The 23118-nt window shown below is 33.5% G+C and overlaps 1 protein-coding gene across 3 annotated transcripts in view; it reads left to right on the forward strand.

Annotated features, from left to right (window-relative positions):
• Positions 1-23118, forward strand: part of Ubx (ultrabithorax) — a 254199-nt gene that overhangs the window by 143573 nt on the left and 87508 nt on the right. Inside the window, exon 2 of one of the 3 annotated variants that reach the window (XR_012464644.1) lies at positions 17544-18101. The exons of 1 other annotated variant lie outside the window; for it this stretch is intronic. Coding sequence is in view for 1 of the 2 variants with exons in the window: in XM_074171682.1 (XP_074027783.1) it covers positions 17544-17557 (14 nt within the window). In the remaining variant the exon portion in view is untranslated. Of the gene's footprint in view, positions 1-17543; positions 18102-23118 lie in introns of those variants that run through there. One more of the 3 variants, XM_074171682.1, reaches the window with a different exon arrangement.

The raw sequence follows: 23118 nt of genomic DNA on the forward strand, positions 1-23118 counted from the left end.
TTATAACAAATGCCTACTTGTATATCGTGTAAAATGTAAAATAATGAAATTTATGGCCGTTTCAACCAGCAAATTCAATGTTCGAGTATACGGCTTTATTAATGCAGATTTATGGTCTGCTGTCATTTTGTTAATCAAATAGGAAACCTGCTTCACTACACGAAGTATGTTGCTATGCATACAATACATTCCTTGAGATTTTGCTTCGATATACCTATTTATACTGCTCAAAATGAAGAAGGATGCCCAGCACATTTGTGTTTATTGATCGGTTGATAGTTGCAACGTTGAAACAATTAACAAGATTTGAGAGCCGATTACGACTTTGGCACGTAATGCTTTAATGAGATTTTAAAGATCTCAACGAAAGATAATGTAATAAGATATATCATTTCTGTGTGAAACAAATATTTGTTTCAATGCAAGTAAACGTTGATATCGAATTTGAAACAATAATTGAATCAAGTATTTATTACTTCCATTCCAACTAATTGTTAATAATAGCTTGTTTCCAGAACTTTTATATGGAAAATTAACTTATATCCATTGTTTATTTCCATTCATTCCCTAATATATTTTTTTCTTCAACTAACTCATTCGAAAATTGGTATTAACATTATTTCAAACACTTTTGCCATAGATTTCGAATCTGTTGATGATAAAATCATCACTTCAACTCTTTTTTTGTAATTCAAAATATTGCGATCCATCTTTTTCCAATATTTTTCTTTGTTTCCACTGTTTCATACAGTATAATTGAATTCACTTCATGTTTTCTACAATATCCAACTTGAACTGTTTTTTTGTTTGTAATGTTTTAAAAAAAAATCTTTTATGTATACCTTAGTATGTTTTTGTCATATATTATTTCAGTTGTGTGATATTCGGACAATTAATAACAATTCATTTGAACCAAATTAATCTTTTGTTCCTTTAAAATGGGTCTCCGTAGAAAATGAGTCTGTTGAACGAATTTAGTAGCGACTTCTGTAACGCCATATATCTTCTAATTAAATTTGATTAAACAAAGGGGTAAGATAAGTAATTCACAGCCCAGCTGTTACATTCGTGCAACAATAAATGACTGTCAAAAGATGTATAATATAACGCCGGCAAACTTATAAAAGTAACTTCATGAATCTTTTATACGTTACGAAGTTTCGGCAGCAAAAAGTGAATCAATATCCAGCTATATAACTCAAAGTTACCAACTTCCAGCGATGAACATAAATTCATGGAAGCTCACCGAAATTCATACAGACTAATTTATGGCTAGTTTAAATTTCAAATTAGTGTCAGGGCGACCCTAAAGCACTTCTAACTTCTAATTCTCTGTTTCCACTTCTTATTTTACACTTACGCGTTGGGGTATGGAGATTGCGGTATTTTGCACTTAGAGGGGACGATTCCCAATTATCATTCATTTGGATTTGATCTGTCAAAATAATATTATCAATGAGTATTTACGATATGAAAGGCTTAACTGGAGTTGATTTCCTTTCTGAAGTGGCTAACGATTGCCGTTCGGTTGGTATGTCTATCGGTGCAGAAAATTTAACTATCAGAAAAATTTTGTGAAGAAAAATCAAACTTGTATAAACCCTGGATTCCGTGAAATAGCTTTATGTATTTTTACGTTGTAAATAAAATGACTCAGCATAAACGTTCACAAATTGGATTACCAAATAATTATCAAAATTTTTCATCAATATAACGGGTTCAATATTGTTTCTCTTATTGATGTTCTTTCTTTTCATTGTAATTGTTTAACCACTTCTTCTGTTCTGAAGAGTAAAATGTTTCAATCATTAATAATACTGTAATATAGGTTTTTCGAATCTCTATTCTGTTGGGACCAAAAAGTAGATATATTGAATTCAGTTGGATTCATATTGAGGTTTAAGCTTGTTAAGATTTTGATTTAGGAGTACGCAGGAATTTTGTACTTCTTCGAGGGGAAATGCAATTGAAGACAACTTTATTGTTCACAAGAAAGTACAAAGTTTATAATGGGGGAATAAATAAAAATATACTAATTAAAACATATTATTTTCTCTATTGTTTTCTATATGGTGTAATGAAGATGGATTGTTCGTGTAATAGTGAAAATGGGAAAGGTTTTTGATTGTTTTAAAATCAGTTTCAAGAAAGTATAAAGTTTATAATAGGGAAATAAATAACAATACACTAATTGAAAGAATTTATTATTTTTCATATAGTATAATGAAAATGGATTTTTCGTATAATAGTGTAATTGGTTTCTGTTTGTTTTAAAATCAGTTAAAATTAAGTACAAAGTTCATAATAGGGAAATAAATAGCAATATACTAATTAAAAAATGTATTATTTTCTATATAGTATAATGAAAATGGATTTTTCTTGTAATAGTGGAAGTGGAAAAGGTTTCTGTTTGTTTTGAAATCAGTTTCAAGAAAGTAAACATTTATAATAGGGAAATAAATAACAATATACTAATCAACAAATATATTATTTTCTATATAGTATAATGAAAATGGATTTTTCATATAATAGTGGAAATGGAAAAGGTTTTTGTTTGTTTTAATATCAGTTGAAATGAAGTATAAAGCTTATAATATTGAAATAAATAGCAATATACTAATTAAAAAATGTATTATTTTCTATATAGTATAATGAAAATGGATTTTTCGTGTGATACTGGAAGTGGAAAAGGTTTTTGTTTGTTTTAAAATCAGTTTCAAGAAAGTACAAAGTGCATAATAGGGAAATAAATAACAATATACTAATTAAAAAAATATATTATTTTCTATGAAGTATAATGAAAATGGATTTTTCGTATAATATTGGAAATGGAAGAGGTTTTTGTTTGTTTCAAAATCAGTTTCAAGGAAGTGAAAAGTTCATAATACAGAAATAAATAACAATATACTAATTGAAAAAATATATTATTTTCCATGATTTTTTTTTCATGTAATAGCGGAAATGAAAAAGGTTTTTGTTTGTTTTAAAATCAGTGTCAAGGAAGTGAAAAGTGAAAATGGATTTTTCGTGTATTAGTGGAAACGATAAAGGTTTTTGTTTGTTTTAAAATCAGTTTCAATTTCGTAACGAACTTGCACCCTTCTGTGTCTATCTATGATACCTACGTGTAGACAAATACCTGCGGAAGAAGCAAAAAAGGACGAGACTTAATATTTGAATTTGGATAAGTTTGATATTCCTTTCATTTTGTTTGTCAAAGAATTGTACATGTTAACACAATCATATGCAATGGAAATCTTTCTAAAAAACTTCCATATTGTTTTCTGCTTTATAATCATGGATTTTTTCTTGACTTAAAAATTCTATAACGGAATATTTTCTCTAATTCCCGGAGATATTGGACATCTGTTTGAATTTCGCCTTACAAATTTTCAATGGGCTATCAAAAATTATTTGTAAATCTTTGATGCAAAGAGTCGTCTGACTTGGGCCATATTCATCTTTCAAATATCAACCTGTATATTTTTAATTAAGCAAAAATGTGCTTTTACACTTAATCTCACTGAGAAAAGAATGTAGAATGTACTATTATTAGGATAGTTAACCAGAATGAGAGATACTACAGTGAATACCTAATTTTATTGCATCAATATTTTCGAAACGAAAAACTGGAATATGCATTTTTTTTCGATCAGAAACTTTGTATATGCGTCAAATTATAAGGAATGAATTCAACAAAATATCACATCAAAGTTCAAATTTCTCTCAAGATTTTGAATATTGTACAATGTTAGAAACACTCATTGAAGTAAAAAAGGGTTTGGATTTCTACACAAAAATATTTCGGAATATTTCAATTTAATTTTATTAGAGTTTTCAAAAGTGTTTTCAAATGAACATAGATGAGCGATTATAATTAAATTATCGAAACTCTCAAAAATATCGGGGAAAATGAAGTTCTCGATAATGAATGTTACAAAAATTCAGGTCTTCAAATTAAAAGTTCAAAGTTAATGGAAACCCATTTCAAACGACATCCTTTTTTGGAGGTGCGATCATAATATTATTTTTGTATTAGGTGCGTGATATTATTATTATTCCAATGAATGAAATCATTTTATGATGAATAATCAATTGATTATTGACTCTGTTGAAAATAAATCCTTTAAAAAGTAATATTTCATGTTTTTTTTTGTGAATTATTTTGGCAGTGAAAAAATTAAACATTCACGCAGCATTTGGTATGCAGGAACGTTTTTTTGACAGTTGTACAAAAATACATTTTTGTATTCAATGATATTCTGAAACGAGCAACTTTGCCATAATTTAGTGGCTCTTCTATTCTCTTATCGTTCTTGAGACTCCATACAGAGTCCCAAATTTGAATTTGACTAGCTCTGTATAATTCCAACACTGTTTATTTTCCTCGTTATCTTCTATTCTATTTGTATATATTGCAGATAAATTTTCCTAGGCAATTATATAAAGTAGATTGCACAAAAGAAATGAAGCAATTCCAGTAACAATTTACGATGGCTAAAGCTCGACCGTGGAGCAGTACTTTCAAGTCTTCGGGGAGAAATCTTAATATGCAGCAATCCAATTATTACGAACTAGACAAAGTATTTTGTTTTTTTCGCCCAACATGGTCATATATTTCAGTCCGGAGTGATTGTTGCTCCTCTAACTTGAGCAGAGCGTGTTTTTTCCTCCGCTAAAAATAGTAAACCATTAGCTCGTGCTAATGGCCGAGGTGTTGTACCAAGACTGATTTCTCTGGTCTCGACTCCGGGATAAAACTATCCTCCTGGGTGGTCACTAATTAAGATTCAGGTTGATTACGATTGTTGCTAACGGTAAGGCTCTCGATCCGATCGCTAACAAAGAAACTATTCGTACCTAGAATTACGAAAAAGGCAGCGTTGACATTGTTTGCACGTCGTTATTATGAGCAATGCCCCTTCAGCTGAAATCTGAACCATTTCAGATATGTCTTTTAATTGTTCTTATTAATGCCCGGATTCCTGTGCCGGATTTTTACGCCCGATATGGACGAGGGGCCTCGCAGACCACTTTTACTAATCAGTCTGTTTTTTTTTTCTAAACGTTCAGAGCGGTATGCTACTCGATCTAGCAAGAAATTCATTTCGTTACGAACTATTCGATTGGCAGCATTCTCTATTTGGAGTTTCGCCATTTTCAGTGCTGATACTAATTATTAAATTAGTCGCTGTCGTTTCAAATACCACAAAAATCCAATTGAATGAAAAACTGTTGATGAAACAGAGTGATAAAAACGGGCGTTATGACCGTACACGGACTCGTTCAAAGGAAAGTGAAATATTTTTGACACATTATCGCTAATAGCAAGTGTAATTGTACCATTAGAGGATTCCGAGTAATGCTTTGGGGGCATAATTAAATGTTCAATTGAAATTACGCCGGAATGTAAAAAATAATTAATGGGATTTCGATCTACGAGTTCTAATGGAATTTAAAACTCGAATTGCCATGGAAACGCTTCAATAAAGTTGTACAATCGTTTCGCTCTCTATATGTAATATAGAACAAAGCAGTTGGTGATTCAGGGTATCAGACAATTTGCTGAAATCGATCAATATAATATCGGTAGATATGTAACCTCATCTTTATCAGAAGCACAGAAACTATGGTGGAATAATTTGCCCAATGTCAAAGTAAATGTTACACGAAAAGTCAGAGGCGTACATTTCTTGGTCAACAATTCAATAATATATATTTAATTTCACCAAAATCGTATAAGAGATGTTTACACTAATAATTAAAAAAGGGATTCTAAAAGGAAATTTAAGTCAGTTACTGCATTCTCCCATTTTTCATCGCAATGAAATAGACAAAATGTTACAGAAAATACAAACGCCGCATCACAAAGTAGTTTTTTTTGTTACTCTCGAAAGTAGCTACTTACTACCAGGGTGGTCCCAGAAGTATCCGGGCTGACCTAGAGGTGGCGGTTGTTGTTCAAAAAATATCACTGTATTAGGAAGTACACAATCTATAAAGCATATGTTTCAAGTTTGAAGACGCTGCGTTGTTTGGCATTTGTTTGGCAGCCATCAGTAGCGACTGTTTTCGGTGTATTTGTGAAAATGGAGGAAATTGGTCATCGTTATGTGGTACAAACAAAAACAATGCCGTAAAGATGTTTCAATTGAGTGTTCAGCGAATTTTCACAGCTAAAAGAACAATCAAAACAGTGGACTCAAAAAGATTGATGTGATTGAAACATTTTATCTTTCAACTTAAGTAAAACAAATTTAGTATCATTTAGATGCTCAACCAACGAATTCTTTTTTGAAGACAGATCACTGGAATCTAAAAATTAAACTAAATTTCTAGGAGTGTTCAGTGACCAGAATTTAAAATTAGTGGATCATGTTAAACAACTCACTAGAAAAGTCTCCTCTGGCTGTTATGCGGTTAGAGTGATTTGTAAAGAATTCGGGTTCAGCACTTCAAAGATGGCGTACTATGCACTCATAGATTCTCACTTACGGAATACCCTTTTGGGGAGCATGCAGTCTAACTTTATACAAAAGTCTACTAATTTTACGGAACAGAGCATTTAGGTATATAGGAAACCTTAAACCAAGAGACTCCTGTAGAACCTTCTTCAAAAAACATAATATTCTAACGGTAACTGCATTATTTATACTGGAATCTGTGAGTTTAATAAAAAAGCAAATATTAAATTTTGCTGCATCCTCTTCCCATTATAACACCCGAAACAGCAGACACACTCTGAAACTCACTTGGCCAACTAAAAACATCACCAGAGACTCCATATTTTACAACGGTGGAAAAATGTACAATCATTTACCTATAGACATAAGATCTGCCAATATAAATGACTTCCAATTCAGGAAGTTAGTCAAACAATTTCTATCTGATAGACTCTATTATACTTTGGATGAATATTTCAACGATAACTTTTAACTGACTTACTCATATTTTTTATCTTTATTTATCAAGGAGCTCCTAAGTTGTTACTTTTCATGTCTACTCTTTCATAAACTTGACTTTTACTCTTTTATATATACATATCTTTTATATTCTCAATTTTAACATAGTCAAGGCAGTCAAGCAAAAACAACTGCATTTGGCTAAAAAAAATGTGCTTTTTCATGCACCAGTTCACAAAGCCACTATCACTATGACCAAAATCAACGAACTGAAATTTAAATTGCTACCTAATGCACCCTATTCGCCATATTTAGCACCCTCGGATTTTCTTCTATTTCTCAACTTGAGAAAATGGCTCAGTGGTTAAAGATTTTCCAAAGATGAAGAAGTGATGTCAGCAGTTAATTGCTATTTTGAGGAGCTAGCTAGACAGTTATTATAAAAGCTGCAAGGAGATTATGTCGAGAAATAAATAATTTTTTTTCAGAAATTCTTAGTTTTCTTTGTTGGGTGGGTTTCTTCCGGAACCATTCTCGTAGCAGAGCCGAATTCAACAACTGACGGATTTGGTTAACCAACTATTAAACTGAAGTGCTTACCAGAATTCAATGCAGATGTAGGTACTCAGAGGATGTAGAAAGTGGATCGACAAAATTGATCAGCTTGAACAAATGAATCACTGGAACGATGAATAATTAAAAAAATATATGCAAACAAGTCTACGGGGAATAGTAAAGGAGTTGAGAACTTGATAATTACAAGTTTACCTGGATAGAATGGAAACAAATGACTTTTTCTGCAATTCTGGACCACTAAGATTTTCCTACTGCCCCTTAAAATGATTACGCGCAAAAAGTAGCCGGACGAATCATGGATATGATATTATTTTGGCAAACAACAACTTCTTCTTCGGTGAAAATGCCGTATTATTATAACCCGATGGAATCTGGAGCAAAAGTGGGTTGGTATGTTCCACCATTGAATCTATTCCGTGTGTCTCTTTCAGATCTATCTTCTGTACCAGACACATAGACCATAGAAAGCCAGAAAAACGCTACGAGAGTGTACAAAAGACCGATATGAGGAAACAGACATATGTTCAAAAAATGGACAGAACCTAGAAGAGAATAATATAACCTGTGAAGTGAATGGACCGAGTTTGTATGATTTTGTCGATTCTTGATGTGGAATTGTACTGATCAGAGAGACTAATGCTAAAAATGTAGGCCTACACTAATCACATTGTGGCGTTAACCTAAATACGTACGGAGGTGCTATTTCCAACGAATCTGAAAGTATATTTGGTCGAAGGAAAATAAGAGTAGATTCTTGGAAAGACTTGAAAATATATGTTTGGTCAAGTGATCAGAATAGTCCAAATACCTTAACAGTAAATTTACTTCCAATCCACCAGCACACCCGCAAATAATAGCGGAACGCAACCGCGATTTAAAGCCTCTCCATATTGTATTTCCTGGTGGGATTGAGCTTTTGGCAAATTTATGCCCAGATTTGCGAACAGAGGGCGATTCATCGCACTGCTGCCGGCCGGTAAAAAAGTTGTTAAATTGCACGGGATAACCGTTCAAAGAGCAAATGAAAAACAACCATCAACGGCGCTAGGATGCAACGCCGCATCTATTTAACATGGATTTAGTTGGCCGATTTAATTCCCCGCCGAGCTTTAGATCAGACAGTTCGGTTTGCACTTGCCTAAAGCGATAGAACATGCATACCCTTAAATTATCGAAAGTCCCCTGCAATTTGCGGTGGGAGTGAATAGAGACACGCCCGACGGAAAGCGAAGTTCAAACGAAGTTTCTACTTTCCTGATTGGTGCCATGCGGCGCATGTTCCCATTTTCTCATCTGTTAAGCCTCTTCAACAAAGACTAGGTTAGGTAAGGTTAGGTCTAAAGAGTGGGTCTATTCGACCCTCCATCGCAACCCGTAAGGGTTTATTGTGGCTCACATCTATTGTGGCTCACACACGGCTCGGCCGAACTCTAAGAACCTGATTCTGTCCCCAGCGGGACAGGCACAAAGTATATGCTTTGCTGTCTCATCATTTTCCAAACATAGGCGACATACACTGTCTTCCGACAGTCCAAGTATCTGCATATGATGATTCAAATGACAGTGACTTGTAAGAAGGCCTGTTAGACATCGTAGTTCATCCCTACTGTAGTCCAACAACTGTTTGGTATCAAGCTTCGAAGGGTTATTAAACGCCTTGGAGTGAGCCAATCCTGGAAGATTCTGCCAGAAGTCTATAAATCTTCTTAGGCAAAGCCTAACGCGATGCCAATGACAGGTTCTGGTGCGATGAAGCTGCTTGCAGCATCCTCCTTTGCAAGGGAGTCAGTAGCTTGATTGGATTCCAGGCCAGTATGGCCAGGAATCCAGACCAGAGACAATCTGTTGAATCTTCCTACCGAGGAGAGTCGTTTTTGGCAATTTGCTACCAATTTAGATGTTGCTCGGTAGGAGCAAAGAGCTACCAACGCCGCTTGACTGTCCGAGAATATTTTTATTGACTAAGTTACTGTTGACAGTTATGTTCATAGATAGTTCTCCAAATTGGTTTCATAAAGTAGATTGGCAACCTAAGAAATCGAAAGTCTGTTTACTATCTACTATTACTATTATCCACCCGCAAGAAAGGCGTACAACTTGTCAAATCTAGGAAGAGCCTTTATAATTCTCTCTCTCCCTCGTTCTCTCTCCTTTCCTCTCGCTGTCATAGTCTTCTAACCAACGCACATTTAGTGAACGAGACCATAACGGACTTCAGAAAGCTCTTCCTACATTTGACAAGCTGTAAATAGTTGTAGTTTATACCAATGAAAAAAATATAAATCTATCACAGGCATAATATGGCAATCTACCTTCCCAAACATTTCATAACTCTTACATTAGTATCTTCTGTCGAGTTTGGAGGCCATCAAATTGCGGAATTCATTAATGACATTTCGCCAGCACGCATGGCTAGCTTCTTCAGATCTTCAAGCTTTGTCTCCCTGAGAATTTTTCTATTCGAAAGCATCATAACGCACTGATCAAATTGTTGGCCAAACATGTCTTTTCATACTATCATTATCAATCATTTGCTTCTAATAATTCGTGAATTCAAGGAAACTTAGTCTGAATCAAAAATAGAAAATAAAAATGGATTGTACTATTTTTATTTGTTACTCATAGATAACTGCTAGCCAACCAGAATACTTTACTACTATAGATAATGAGTGAGAATATATTTCAAATTCATTAATTTTTTTTCATATCGGTTATATAATTCAGTTAATTCATGTTTTTCGCCTGACAATTCTCCGCACCGAAATGATTCTTCAGTTTTCAAAAAGTTGAAGTTTTTGAGAGAAATCGGCAGTGGAACTTGAACAATTCTTTGGTGCTAAAGGCGTACCATACCATATACCATGTGGTAAGCGACCAATAGTTATATAATGATCCAAAACAAATCATTAGTACTTACCTTTTTTCCATCTGCGATCAGCAGGACATTTCTTTCCTCGAAACATAAAAACGATATAATGAAACCGTTCAGTCCGTGTTGCAGCCACTCCCCGATGCGGAGTTCCTAGCAATTTCGAAAACGACGTATTATAGCATCTCGTTCTGGTTCACAATGGCAGCCATCCTGTGGAAGGAAGATGATACAACACGAGTTGGAAATTGGTGTTAGTTAGCTTACACTGCGCCACGTTGGCTGCGGGGAAGAAAGGGGATGAGGGAGAGATTAAACACCAGCATAAATGAACAGCCAATAAATTTTCCGGTAACCCGAACATATTGCATATGGTTTCATATAAAGGTGGAGGTTTTCCTGTATCACATTAAATAATACATTTGTTTATCAAAATAATGGAACATGTTCAAATGAGTGCAGAAAAAACAAATGAACAAACTCAAATTGAAAGGGTTATATTTTTAGGAGTGACTAATTTTATTTTTTTAATGATTTTTCCAAGCTAAGATACATTAATATTTCCTTTGTCATTTCAGAGGGAGCGTGATCCTTGGACACCCCCCTAATATATGCCATTACGCACAGTTGCCGAAAAGATGCAGATTATAATAATAATAAATGAATTTATTGATACCAGAAATAATGAGAAATCGGTTGTCTTTTCTCGATACCGTACTAAAATATCAAACAAGAGTTATGAAGTCTTTGAATTCGTTGCTGCTCATTTTTGTTCAGAAAATAATGAAACACTACGTTACAATGGTTGAAGTAAGATATTATCAACAAATCGCAAATGAAAAATTTGGTTTTTGGCTCAAGACATGCCTATGAGGGTATAATACTTTCATTTTCCCCAGTGCTTTTAGAATCAATGACTTTTAATCTTATTCACGACAAGTAAAACAGTGTCATCAATTTTTATGATCAGGTCGCTGAGTTTCGACCTTGTGATTTTCCTTCCAAATACAATTACAAAGTATTTGGAATTATTAACTTCCAGGGTATTTTTCTTCGATACGTTAACAAATTGATTCAAATCCTCATTAATGGTATTTTCGTTATTCAGTACAGGGTTAGGGGTAAAAGAATACCTAATGCAACTGTGTGTCATCAGCATAAGTATGAAATTTGAGTTTTTTCAAACTGGTTGTCAAATGGGAGGTGTGAATTATGTAGGGGATAGGTCCAAGGATTCAACCCTGTGGAACACCTGAAAAAAAATTCTTGATATCTGATTTGTGGTTCTCCACAAAGGACAACAATTTGTTGTCTATGTGAAAGATATGAATCGAAAAATCCTAAAGTGTTTCGAGAAAGTCCATCATAATGTAATAATAATAATAATAATAATATTTATTTGACTACGTTACATAATACAATATGTTTGTAGAAAGTCATGTTTGGCTTTACATTTAAAATTTACAAGTTAAAATTTACAAGCAAATAACAACAATCACATATGTAAAAACTTTGAAAATCAAAAAGCAGTAGTGACTTGTGTGTCACCACAAAAATGTGTTCCGAAGTCATCGACAGAATAGAACCAATGCTTCAACAAGTAATTTTTCAATTTTCTCTCGTAAGTATTCAGACTGAGTTCTTTGAAATCTTGGGGCAAAATATTGTACAGAGAGTAATCTATAGAATTTTTTTGCGATTATTGAAGACGAAATCGATTCATTTTAATGTGGTGAGCGTTTCGGGTATTATATTCGTGGATATGGCATTGTTTCGCCAAGGATGGTTTCTTCTTAAGGATTTCAATCAAAACGTAATAAAGAAATGAAGTTGGAATGGCATAATTCTGACTTTTTTGAAATACTCTTGACAGTGATCCCTGTATCCAATATTAGCCAGCACTCTCAATGCCTTCTTTTGCATGCAAGATATTTGAAAGGAATGAATTTCCCCAAAGTTGTACACCATAACTGATATGAGAGTGAGACAGTGAAAAATATGAAGTTTTCAATATATTTGCAACTAGTGATGTACTTCAATTGGCGAAGAACAAATAAAGAGCCCAAGAGTTTTCTCTTCAGCTGAGAAATATGTGCTGACCAGTTGAATCTATTATCTTATTGTAATGCCTAGTAATTTAACTTTATCAGTTTCACAATTAGAGATAATTTGATTATTAGCAGAAATCTTATCAGATAGAAACCACTGATAAGCACTATTAGATACATCGTCGAGATGAGACTGTAACATATCATTATTTTTATTGTGTTTTTTGACCATTTAGTTTCAAGCTTATGACATAGAAACCACTGATGAGCACTATTAGATACCTCGTCGAGATGAAACTGTAACATATCATTATTTTTATCCGACAGAATGAAAGTGGTGTTGTCCGTAAAGACAACCGATTTGAACGGCATCATATATTTGCACAAGTCATTCACATAAATGACAAATAAGAGCGGACCCAAAACAGACCCTTGCGGAACGCCATGCTTAATAGTTTGAAAGTTTGATAAGGTACCGTTGAACATCACTGCTTGTTGACGATTAGTAGGATAGGTTAAATTCAAAGTATCAAAAGCTTTACTGAAGTTACATACTTGTTCTAGTCGTCGATAAAAACATGCGTTGACAAGTTTTAACTGCGATTTGGTAACTATTCACCCAACGCTGAGATGAAATTTCATCTGAGAGTTCCCAGACAAGTATTATTAAACTTAAGTTAGTCGACCCCTGTTTTCCATTCGGCCAACCCTTCAAGAAAATTCGGAGAATGCGATGCTTCTAATTCTCACAGCTGAAACTGTACTATTAAATCCCCTGAATTTGGGCTTTACATAAATTCAAACTCGAGACAATTAGTGGTGTGTTTAAGACTGTAAAGTAGAATTTAATTTAAAAATACTTGACTTTCCAGGCCATAGTTCTTGGCTACCGTACAAACATGCAACCTTTACTTGCGATATAATTACATTATGTATAATTTAATTAGAAACAATTCATGATATGTGGATATGGATTTATGGAATGGAATTAATTATGCAAATGATAAATAGTTTTAGTTGTTTTGTTCATTAGCCGTGAGTCCATTGTTTCAGATAACTATCATTAGTTTGGTCGGATCAAAACTTGGCAATTATTGACAGTGAAATAGTGATATTAGCAATAACAATAATTTTCTGATTTATTGTGTGTGAGAAATAACGCGTGGTTCAAAGAAAACAATCTTTCACAAGTAAGAGTTTTTTTTGACCTAATAACGTAGAGATATTTTTCTTCGACGAAAAATAAATATTTGGGCTTCATTATCGTCAAATATTTTCCGACAATGTTAGAAAATAATAAAATGGGTAATAAGAAACGATAAAAACTCAATCCTACCGACTGCGCCGAAATCGCAAAAACCATATGTGGTTTCGTTTTCCGTATCTTGTCATGAAATGGAATTTTCGTGACCAAACTAGTAACAGCAATTTTGAAAATTATCAAATCAGCAATATTTGGAAATGGAACTTCGTTCTGAGAGATAGGTTCACTTGTTTCTGCTGATGAAAAAGTATTAACGAGAAAAAGGAATAAAACCCCTCTTCTTTGCAAAAATCTTTTCTTTTTCACAAACATCCCACTTGAAAAGAAAACAGTCCGAATCGAGAAGCAATCAAAGAATCGAGTTAATTGCACGAGCGAACACACAGAACAGGATTTTTCGGATGAATTTATGCCTGAATAAATCTTTAGATTAGAGTCGGGTTCACACACGTGACTTATATACGACCTTCCATTGGGTAACATCACAGGGGAGGATTCCTTGAAAAAGATAAGACTGCCGGAAAATTGGATAGATTGGCCGGATCGAGATTGAATTCAATGAGCTTATTTAATCAAGTCGATAGTAGCGAGTTTCCATCTCTTTTTTCCGATTCTGTCTACCTCCAGGCCTAAGGGGATAGTACATGAGAATTAGGATTTCTTGTGAAAAAATATAATAATGATAGTAATTAGTTTCCAAGTTAGCGTACCTTCTAATTACACGATTGATAAAAATGATATTTTAATAAAAAAATCACAATTTTTGTTCATTAATTTCAGTTAATTTTGGCTATTTCAAAAAAGTATCAGATATTGAAATCATGATGTTGGCTGAAGTTTTTTCTACCGCTTTTTAAAAATTCTTTATAGCATAGCATATGGCACCTGACGCAAAACAACAATGTTCAACTTGTGCATTTCAAATGTGAAATCCAGATGGTAACAGTTTATAAAGTAAATTAAATAGTCTCAGTCATTCTTGACAGCAAATGTCAATTTAATTTTATGAAAATAAACTATGTTGATATAAACTTCTTGGCAGCTCAACTTTTAATGAGTAATTACATATTCCCGTGTTTTTGCCTAATTTTGCCGTATTAAAATGATACCCAACTAATATTGTTAAACTGTGGTGGTACGATGTGCTGACGCTTAGAAAATATGCTTTGTTTGCTTCGGAATTTATCGGAATATTTGTTTATCTTCCATACAGTTTCGCTTTTATACTTTTTGCCGGGATGAATGTTATTTGTCGCGAAGCCAGACCGATGACTATATTTCGCGATTGTATTTGTAGAAGTGATTTATATGCCGGGAAACTCCTCTATTGGAATGAGTATACAAGGCGCGGATTTTACACAGAGCTGTTACTTTATTTACGAGTGTGTATTTTGATACGAGTACTTTTGGCATGCTTGGTTTGACCTACATACATTTTAAGAAAATTCATGCGAATATTATGTTACACTGTTAGTTCTTCTTCTAGTAATTTACGTGAAAGAATATAAAGCCCGTTAAGCGAAAATGCGAACAAAATATAATTTCACTCTACGTTCAGTTTAATTAATTGATGAAAACTTACTTCAACATGTGCTATAGAAAAAATATTTAAAAAAAAATAATAATCAGATCAGATGAAAAAATATTGATTTGTCTGCTGCAGTGGCGTACGGAAATTATAATAAACAGAAGAGGAAAAATGATATCACAATCTTGACAACATTGTTTTCGTTTTGATGCAATAATATTTATGAGAATTTAGTGCTTTCTATTATTGAATTGTTCTATAGTGAAAAAAAATCGAATATTAAAAATAATATAAAATTTTAGTATAATGTGGGAAATGAAAATTTTTAAATAAAATACAACTTCGGTGGTAGTTATTTCTATACACAATGGGAAATTTTTCTAGAACTCATTTTCCATTGGAATTTTTCCCGCAAAAATTATTTATTTCTCAAAAAATGTACCTGTTTGTTTCCGTAAAAACCTACGGTTTTTTCACAATATTCTGATTTAACATTTTATTCTAATGAACAACAAAAATACCTCATACATTTTGATGTGAACTCTTTTCTAAATTAGCAGTGAACTTCTATTATTTAAACAACTTTTAGATGGTGTAGAAAAAACATTATCAGAAATTGTGAATTGGGAAAAACGGAAAATATTTTCTATAATTAAGTGATTGCCTGTTCCATAGTTATTTCACTTTTTTTGTACAGTTTGAAAATAGATACTTTGACAAAACATGGCCAGTGTTAATTTTGAAAAAACACAATGATATTTCAAGTTGAAGGTGAGATAGTTTTCAGGTTTAACATAGAAGTTTCAGATCATTAAATTGTCATTATATTTTGAACACAAATGTTATCTGTATGAGAAAATATCAACTAAAAAAAAAATTTGTGACTTCTTCTAAAAATGCTTTGTACACAAGTTGTGCACTCCAAAATTCACTGCACTTTCATCTTCCTTACCTCAATTTTCTGTTCATAAACACAATATTTTTTATCTTTTCTAACAATTTTCATGATGTCAATATTTTTTTCCATTAAAAGGCATAGACAGACTATGATTACTATACATAATTTCATTTTAATTACTTGACGATAATGAAAAAACAGAAGATGAATCACCATAAGAAAATTGCCCCCCAATAGCTTTAAAACCCACTTGTTCACTTCGTTTTTCTGTCAACCAAAATCTAGGATGCCATTTCCGCATTACAAGCGAGGCGAATTAAACGAAACAAAAGTGCATACATTGCAGTTCTCATATTCATAATCACGTTACCCGAGGCAATAATAAGCACGGTTGTAGGTACAAATGAGAAATAGCGCTCAGCCGCAGACATAACTCCGGTGCAGGCGGCAAGTATATCACAACCCCGCCCCCCGACCGCCCGCCAGTGAATTATGGTTAATGAACATTGTGTTTATTTAATCTGAAATACAACATTGTCCGTGAAATAGATTACCGCTTCTATGGTGAAAAATTGCTAGTTTTGGCCGAATGATGTGCCGTAATTTGGAATTTTTGTCGTTCGGTAGCGATCATAGGCCGTGGCTCAATTTGGACTATTTATGAATGATACATTTAGTATCTTGACAATTTCCATTGGAATGTCTGGGTGTCATTGACGTGATTTACGGAAAAATTTTATATGGTGTCAGGAATGGGATAGAGTTATTCAGCAGTGGGATAAATAGGAAGCCTCGAAATTCTCACATTATGAATTTTATGAACTTCAAATGCAGCTTTCAATATTTCTGATAGTGAGAGTTCATCACATTTCGTGAATTTCATTTAAAATGTATTCGTTTCATTGCTTAATCTCACAAAACTGAATTTTTAATACCGATATTGTAGTATTCAACCAGTGAAACGTTTCTGAACTCCCTGATGTATCAACTGATACAGTTGAAGAGTGTTTCAGTTTCAACAATTTTCAACTTTTTTATCAAAGAAGAAACAGTTTTGTGCTGTAGAATTGCATAAATCCGTCTGAATACGAACTTCTCAATATTTTATTGTTGAAAAAAAACGACACATGTACTATATAATTACACTTTATTGTATTTACTCAAAGCCTTTTTAAAATATAATAATTGAATGAATTCACTAGTTTTCTAAGTATTTTCTGATTTGACTAAGTTTCGTATTCCATTAGAAAGTCACGAGGCCTTGCAAATCAAATAAGGACTTGCTTTGCTTCTTCGACAATCACCAACTAATTACGGTCGACTCAACGTTCTGTAGTAAATTTGCATTAATTTTGAGCTGAAATAAACCAGTTCCTTTGTTTCAATTTCACAATACTACAAATTCCATCGATTGCCATTTTTTTATCGATGTTATTTCATTTGTTTTATTTGTTTCAGGTGAGTGTAACTAGCAGCAACAAAGCGGCGAGGGCGTATCTTATACATAGACACTTAAATAGGTAAGCGTTTCTTTTAAAGGGACCAAAATAGTGGAGTGGTTGCACACAGAAATTTATTCGTGATCGGTTAAAATTTGAATTACGCCAAAATTCAGGACCAAACGTTGTAAATATTGCAAAATAATAATAAGGAAACATACGCCAAACTGACTATTATAAGAAAACAAGTATAGCTGAGGCACCAGTCAACCTAATAATAACACTAATAATCTTCAAACATGACTCGACCTCTGACGCAAGCACCAAACTCTCTGTGGATCTGGCGTTGATTCTGGTCATTATTACGCATTGGTCAAAGACGAAACAGACTGGTTTGAGTTTGACGATAGTCGTGTCACTAAGTGTTCTGGCGATGTCTTGAATTTATTGGAGCTTCACGAACGAGAGGACATTGGCAAATCAAGATCTTCAGATGATGTGGTGCTGCAGGTTTTTCCGGGTTTCTGAAAAAGCGAATACACCACTGGAATCAATGAAGTCGCCCCGGAGCGCCAATTAATTTTAGTCGTTTCATAATTTCATGATTTTTATTACTTTCTTCTTTATTACATTAGTTTTCAAAAAGAGATGTAAACTCAAAATAGAGGATTTCCAATCTGTTAGAAGGATCGATTTCTACGTTTAGCCAAAATGTTTTTTCGGGACCGAATAAATTTCAACGTTTTAACGTAAGGTCTCGAATACTCACACATTGGACATTGGAAGATTGCATTTCTCTTATGTCTTCAATATTATTCACTGAATATAATTTAGGAATAGAGACTGAATTTAACCAGAAATAGAACTAATAATTCATCCGTCTAGTCACCAATTCAGCCACAATTCCAATTTTTCCAATGAACATGCACAAACAAAGTAGGAAAATCGTTTAAGCGCTCTGCGAGCGATGTCTGTACGAAAGTAGCAATCTACTTTAGATTCACATCGCTGTAGATTATAGTTATTCGGCCGAACCATCTTAGAAAGTTCATTCTATCAAATGACAAAGTTTTTCAAAAATGTAGTTAAAGTTGCGTGCCAATAAACCTTGAAGGGTAAGGCAGCTGTATTTTGCCAAGTACTTCTGGCATACATGCCAAGTACAGCCAAAGGGCTTTCTTAGGAAGGCTATATAAAGTAATAGGTAATACCAATATTGATATACATGTATTTTTCAGAATTTTCAACACACTTGAATGGTGTTACTTTTCCTAAATTAAACCAATAACTCCTAATGGCAACAAAGAAACGCGATTTGCAGATTTTATTGCAGTTTTGGAGACTATTGCTATGTACAGTGTGATACACTCCATGGTTTTCGATTATAAAATATCGAGTTATTAATGAAAATTTTTTGCCAAAAAAATTATCCTATCAAATTTGTCTATTTCTAGTCATGTGTGTCGAAATAACCAATGAAACCATCATTACACTGATAACTACCCATGGATAGTTTTCACGGGTAGTTATCACTTATGTCATGACATTGCTAAGCAACCAACACAATAAAGTTGTTTGACATTTCAGTAATTCAATTTATTTCGAAAATGTCACTTCCTCGCTTTGGTGTTCAAAATGATGCGCAATTGACAAAATCATTGAAGAAAATACACCAAAAAATACTGTCAATAGTAAAAAATACACTTGGAAAATATTTATGGAGTTATATCATTATACGAATTGTTATTTTAATAACTGTGTGTTCAATAAATAATTTTGTTCGAATTGCAAAAAATTTTCTCACCGAATATCCCTCGAACATTGATAAATAACTCATAACTTTATCACAACTTCCTCAAGCACGTTATTTTAGGTAACATCCCTCCGCCTTCGGCGTCGGGATGTTACCAAATAACGTGCTTTCGAAAACTGTGATAAAATTATTTCGTTAGTCATCAATGTCCTTGGGATATTATAGCTGATAACATACTTGTTATCATTAATAACTTTTAATAAGAACATTCATCAAAATTCTACCAGGAACAACAGTAGTTGTTCTTGTCCGATTCAATGATTTACCTGGTTCAATCAAATCTACTTCATCGTCGAATATTTTCAAGATCGAACTTACTTGAAACATATTCATGATGGAAATTGAATATTTCTCCAGTTTGTTCAGTTTAATTAATATATGTATGTGTATATAGTTGTATTATTTGTATAAATTTACTAAATTATACTATATTTAGTTACCTAACCTGTATATTAGGGAATCCTAGTTCACTAAATTCCTCTTCTGAAAACTAAAATATTTTGATGCATAATATAACCATGATACACCTTCCATGTGTATCATGGAAATTCACTTTCTTTTTGGGGTGAACAAAATGATGTTTGTTTGGTAAATTTTCATAGCTATACGCGGTGTCTAGTACCAGTACCAGAAAAGTCGAAGAAATCAGTTACTATTTTCATTTATGTACTGTGACACCTTCTGTTACTTTGGCATAACTTTGGTGTCATGAATAAACAAATATTTTTGTGAAGGGACGACAAATTGTAAAGCTTTATTTAGAAATCGATTCAGTTTCCAAGCTTTTCTGTTGAGGATTTCTGGCTAAAACAAGTATCACGGATTATATTTTCGATGAATTATTTGGAAATACTCTCGAAGACTTTTGCATTTTTTTGCTGTCTTGTAACCTTGGCGCACCCTGTATAACGAATACACTTCGTCTGCAGCCGCTGCTCCACTAACTCCGCAGCCTATTCCATAATAGAATTCAGAGCACATTCTCGATTTTCTTGAATTGCTGGCATTCATTCGCGGCATTTATTCTCATGTGACATGCAGAAAAAGGTATGTGCATTTTGATTTTCTTCTATGCCGGCCATTCGTCATTTTAATGGGTACTTGTTTTCTTACTCGGAATTATTATTGCGAAAGAATTTTTTCTTTCAAAAATAACATTGCTAGCGTGATTCTGTAATGATCGTGTTTAAAACTATTACGGAAGGCATGTCTGACAGGGGCGAGAAGGGAACCAGTTGCGAGTGTGTACAGTGTACATGCACGTCCCTGTTATGAAAATTCCGAGTCCGCAATAATAATAGTAAGGAACTTATTGAATTTTTACGTGGATGCTTTCATGTTCGCCGTTATGCTAGCGACATAACAAATGCCGAAGATATTAATGTCACAAACAATTTTTTTGATACCGGTCTTTACTTTTTTAAATACTCACCTGTTACCAAAGGCTACAATCTAGTCTGATGCAAAGTTCATCGATATGACCTGATTGAAGTGATAACAGTTCGTAGAATTATTCTGATTCACGATCGGAAGGCCGTGGGTTCGATTCCCGCCTCGACCAGATATTTCTCTCGAGAGAATTTATCTGGTTGAAGCTGGAATGATTCTGCAACCGCGTAAGGAATTACACGTTAAAAGGTAAGACCTCGTTAGTCCTTAGCTCGCACAAGTTTCTCAACTTCTGAGAGTTGTCGTTCGTATGGGGGCGACAGCTGATTAACGGAAAGACAGATTTTAAACAGATTTAATACTTTTTCTGGTCTTGAGTTTTCTTTCCCTTTTTTTACACGCTGTATATTAGCGTGTATATTAGTATGTATGTTTGTTTGTAACTCTCAAGCTCGGGATCTGTATTGACAGAATTATCGGCATTATTGCTTGATCTATTCGCGGGCAGATGGCGCTGTACGAAACCTCTTTGATAGGTTGTTCAAGAAAATCAAAATAAAAAACATATTTTAAGAATTATAAGTGTTAGCGAAATTTTGTACTACAGATGAAATATTTAAATACTTTACTCGTGATTTAGTACAGAAAAAAGTTTTGAACGAAACGGAAGATACATTTTAAAATCTAATTCGATTATTTAAAAGCAAACCAGAATATGGATTTCAACAATGAAAACTTTATCGTAAATTCGTCATGGAGTTGAAATAGATATTACTGATAGGAACGCTACACAACATAATAGATGAAAGAGTTGCGATATAAAATTTCTCATGGAAACCTAACCTCAGTGACGTACTTCGGAGTTTCGAAAAAGGACACTTGTTTTACCACCTCGTCAGCACCTTCTCACATAACATTACAAGACGAAATACTTATTTCATTCCTCATAACATCACTACGATGACAGAACATAAAGATATTCTGTTTGAAAATCAGTTCAAAATCTGTTTTTTCGTTAACCAGCTGTCGCACCCCTACAAACGACAACCCTCAGAAGTCGAAACTTGTGCGAGCTAGGGACTAACGAAGTCTCACCTTTTATCGTGTGATTCCTAACACGGGTTGGACGATAGCAAGTGAAAATCGATCGATCAGCCTGGGGCTTGAACCACCGACCAACACGGCGGTCGATTTGAGTGAGTGAACAAAGCACCCACGTCGAACCGACCGGCTACCGACCAACATACACGTATATGATGACGCGAATTCTATGACGAATGTTTGGAATACAAACCGAATACGTGAAAATGATTAACGTATAATTCAATGTTTATGTGAAAGTAGTTGTTTTTGGAGGGTTTTCTCTTTCAGTTTGTATCTGAAAGTAACCTCTATGCATGATTTACACAACAAAACGTTTTTTTTTTCAGAAACCTCACTGACGTTCTTGATATGTTTCTTTTTTGTTTATTTTTCAATTTCGATTCCTCTATTATTTCTCCCGAAGGCTTAGTTTCCATTTATAATTAAGATGGCCAGAGTATTTGATGTTTTTGTGAAACAACCAGTCAAAAATTTGGGTTATATATATCTTGAAACGGTTTTATTACATTTTGAATTATGTATTATTACTATCAAACTACATAGGAACTAGAAAGAGCTACAGGAGCCCATTTCTGTGAAGAAAGATTTTCAAATTTTTTATTCACATCACTTTCATTCTAGGCAGCTCAGTTCTTTCTGGAATTCGTTTTTTACACAATTACTCAAAAAAAATTTAAACTATAATTTTTAAATTTGAAGTCACTTCTGTTTCTTGTAATTTATTTATATATTTTATTTCATTTATCTACACTTATTCTTGTTCGAAGTTCATAATTCTTTGCTTCAATTTCTCTATCGTTGTTTTTCTGCAAGAAATATAATTGCTGAAGAAATTAAGCTTCATGACTGGTTCGAATTTTTTTGTAAGAACCAAATACAAAATGGTGATCCACAATAGTTTGCTCTAAAAATAAAGAAAAGAAAATTTTGTACCAGGCAAAATCAGAATTGGTCATGGTAGTTTTTGTTTTAATGATACAAGATTGTTTTCTTGTAATGAATCAAGCAAGCATTTATTGAAGAAAATATAAACACAGACAAGAAAATGAAAATGTTTTTTTCAGTTGCGTTTTTGTCACTCATAACAATAACTAGGTAGTACTTTAATTTTTATAGAGAATCTTTCGTTCTTCTACTTCTTCAATAATATTGAAATATCCAAGAGAACCAAGGAAAAGAAACACATTTTTTTCTTAAAAAACGATACTAAATCTCAATTGAAAGAACTACCTCCTTCGATGTTCCTTCAGAATAATAGTTCCAGTTTTTCTTCTGAAATTTTCCATTC

The sequence above is a fragment of the Leptinotarsa decemlineata genome, unplaced genomic scaffold (genome assembly GCF_025532065.1).
Source record: "Leptinotarsa decemlineata unplaced genomic scaffold, Ldec_3_MD MMD2_tig00000026_RagTag_RagTag, whole genome shotgun sequence".
Taxonomy (NCBI): Eukaryota; Metazoa; Arthropoda; class Insecta; order Coleoptera; family Chrysomelidae; genus Leptinotarsa; species Leptinotarsa decemlineata.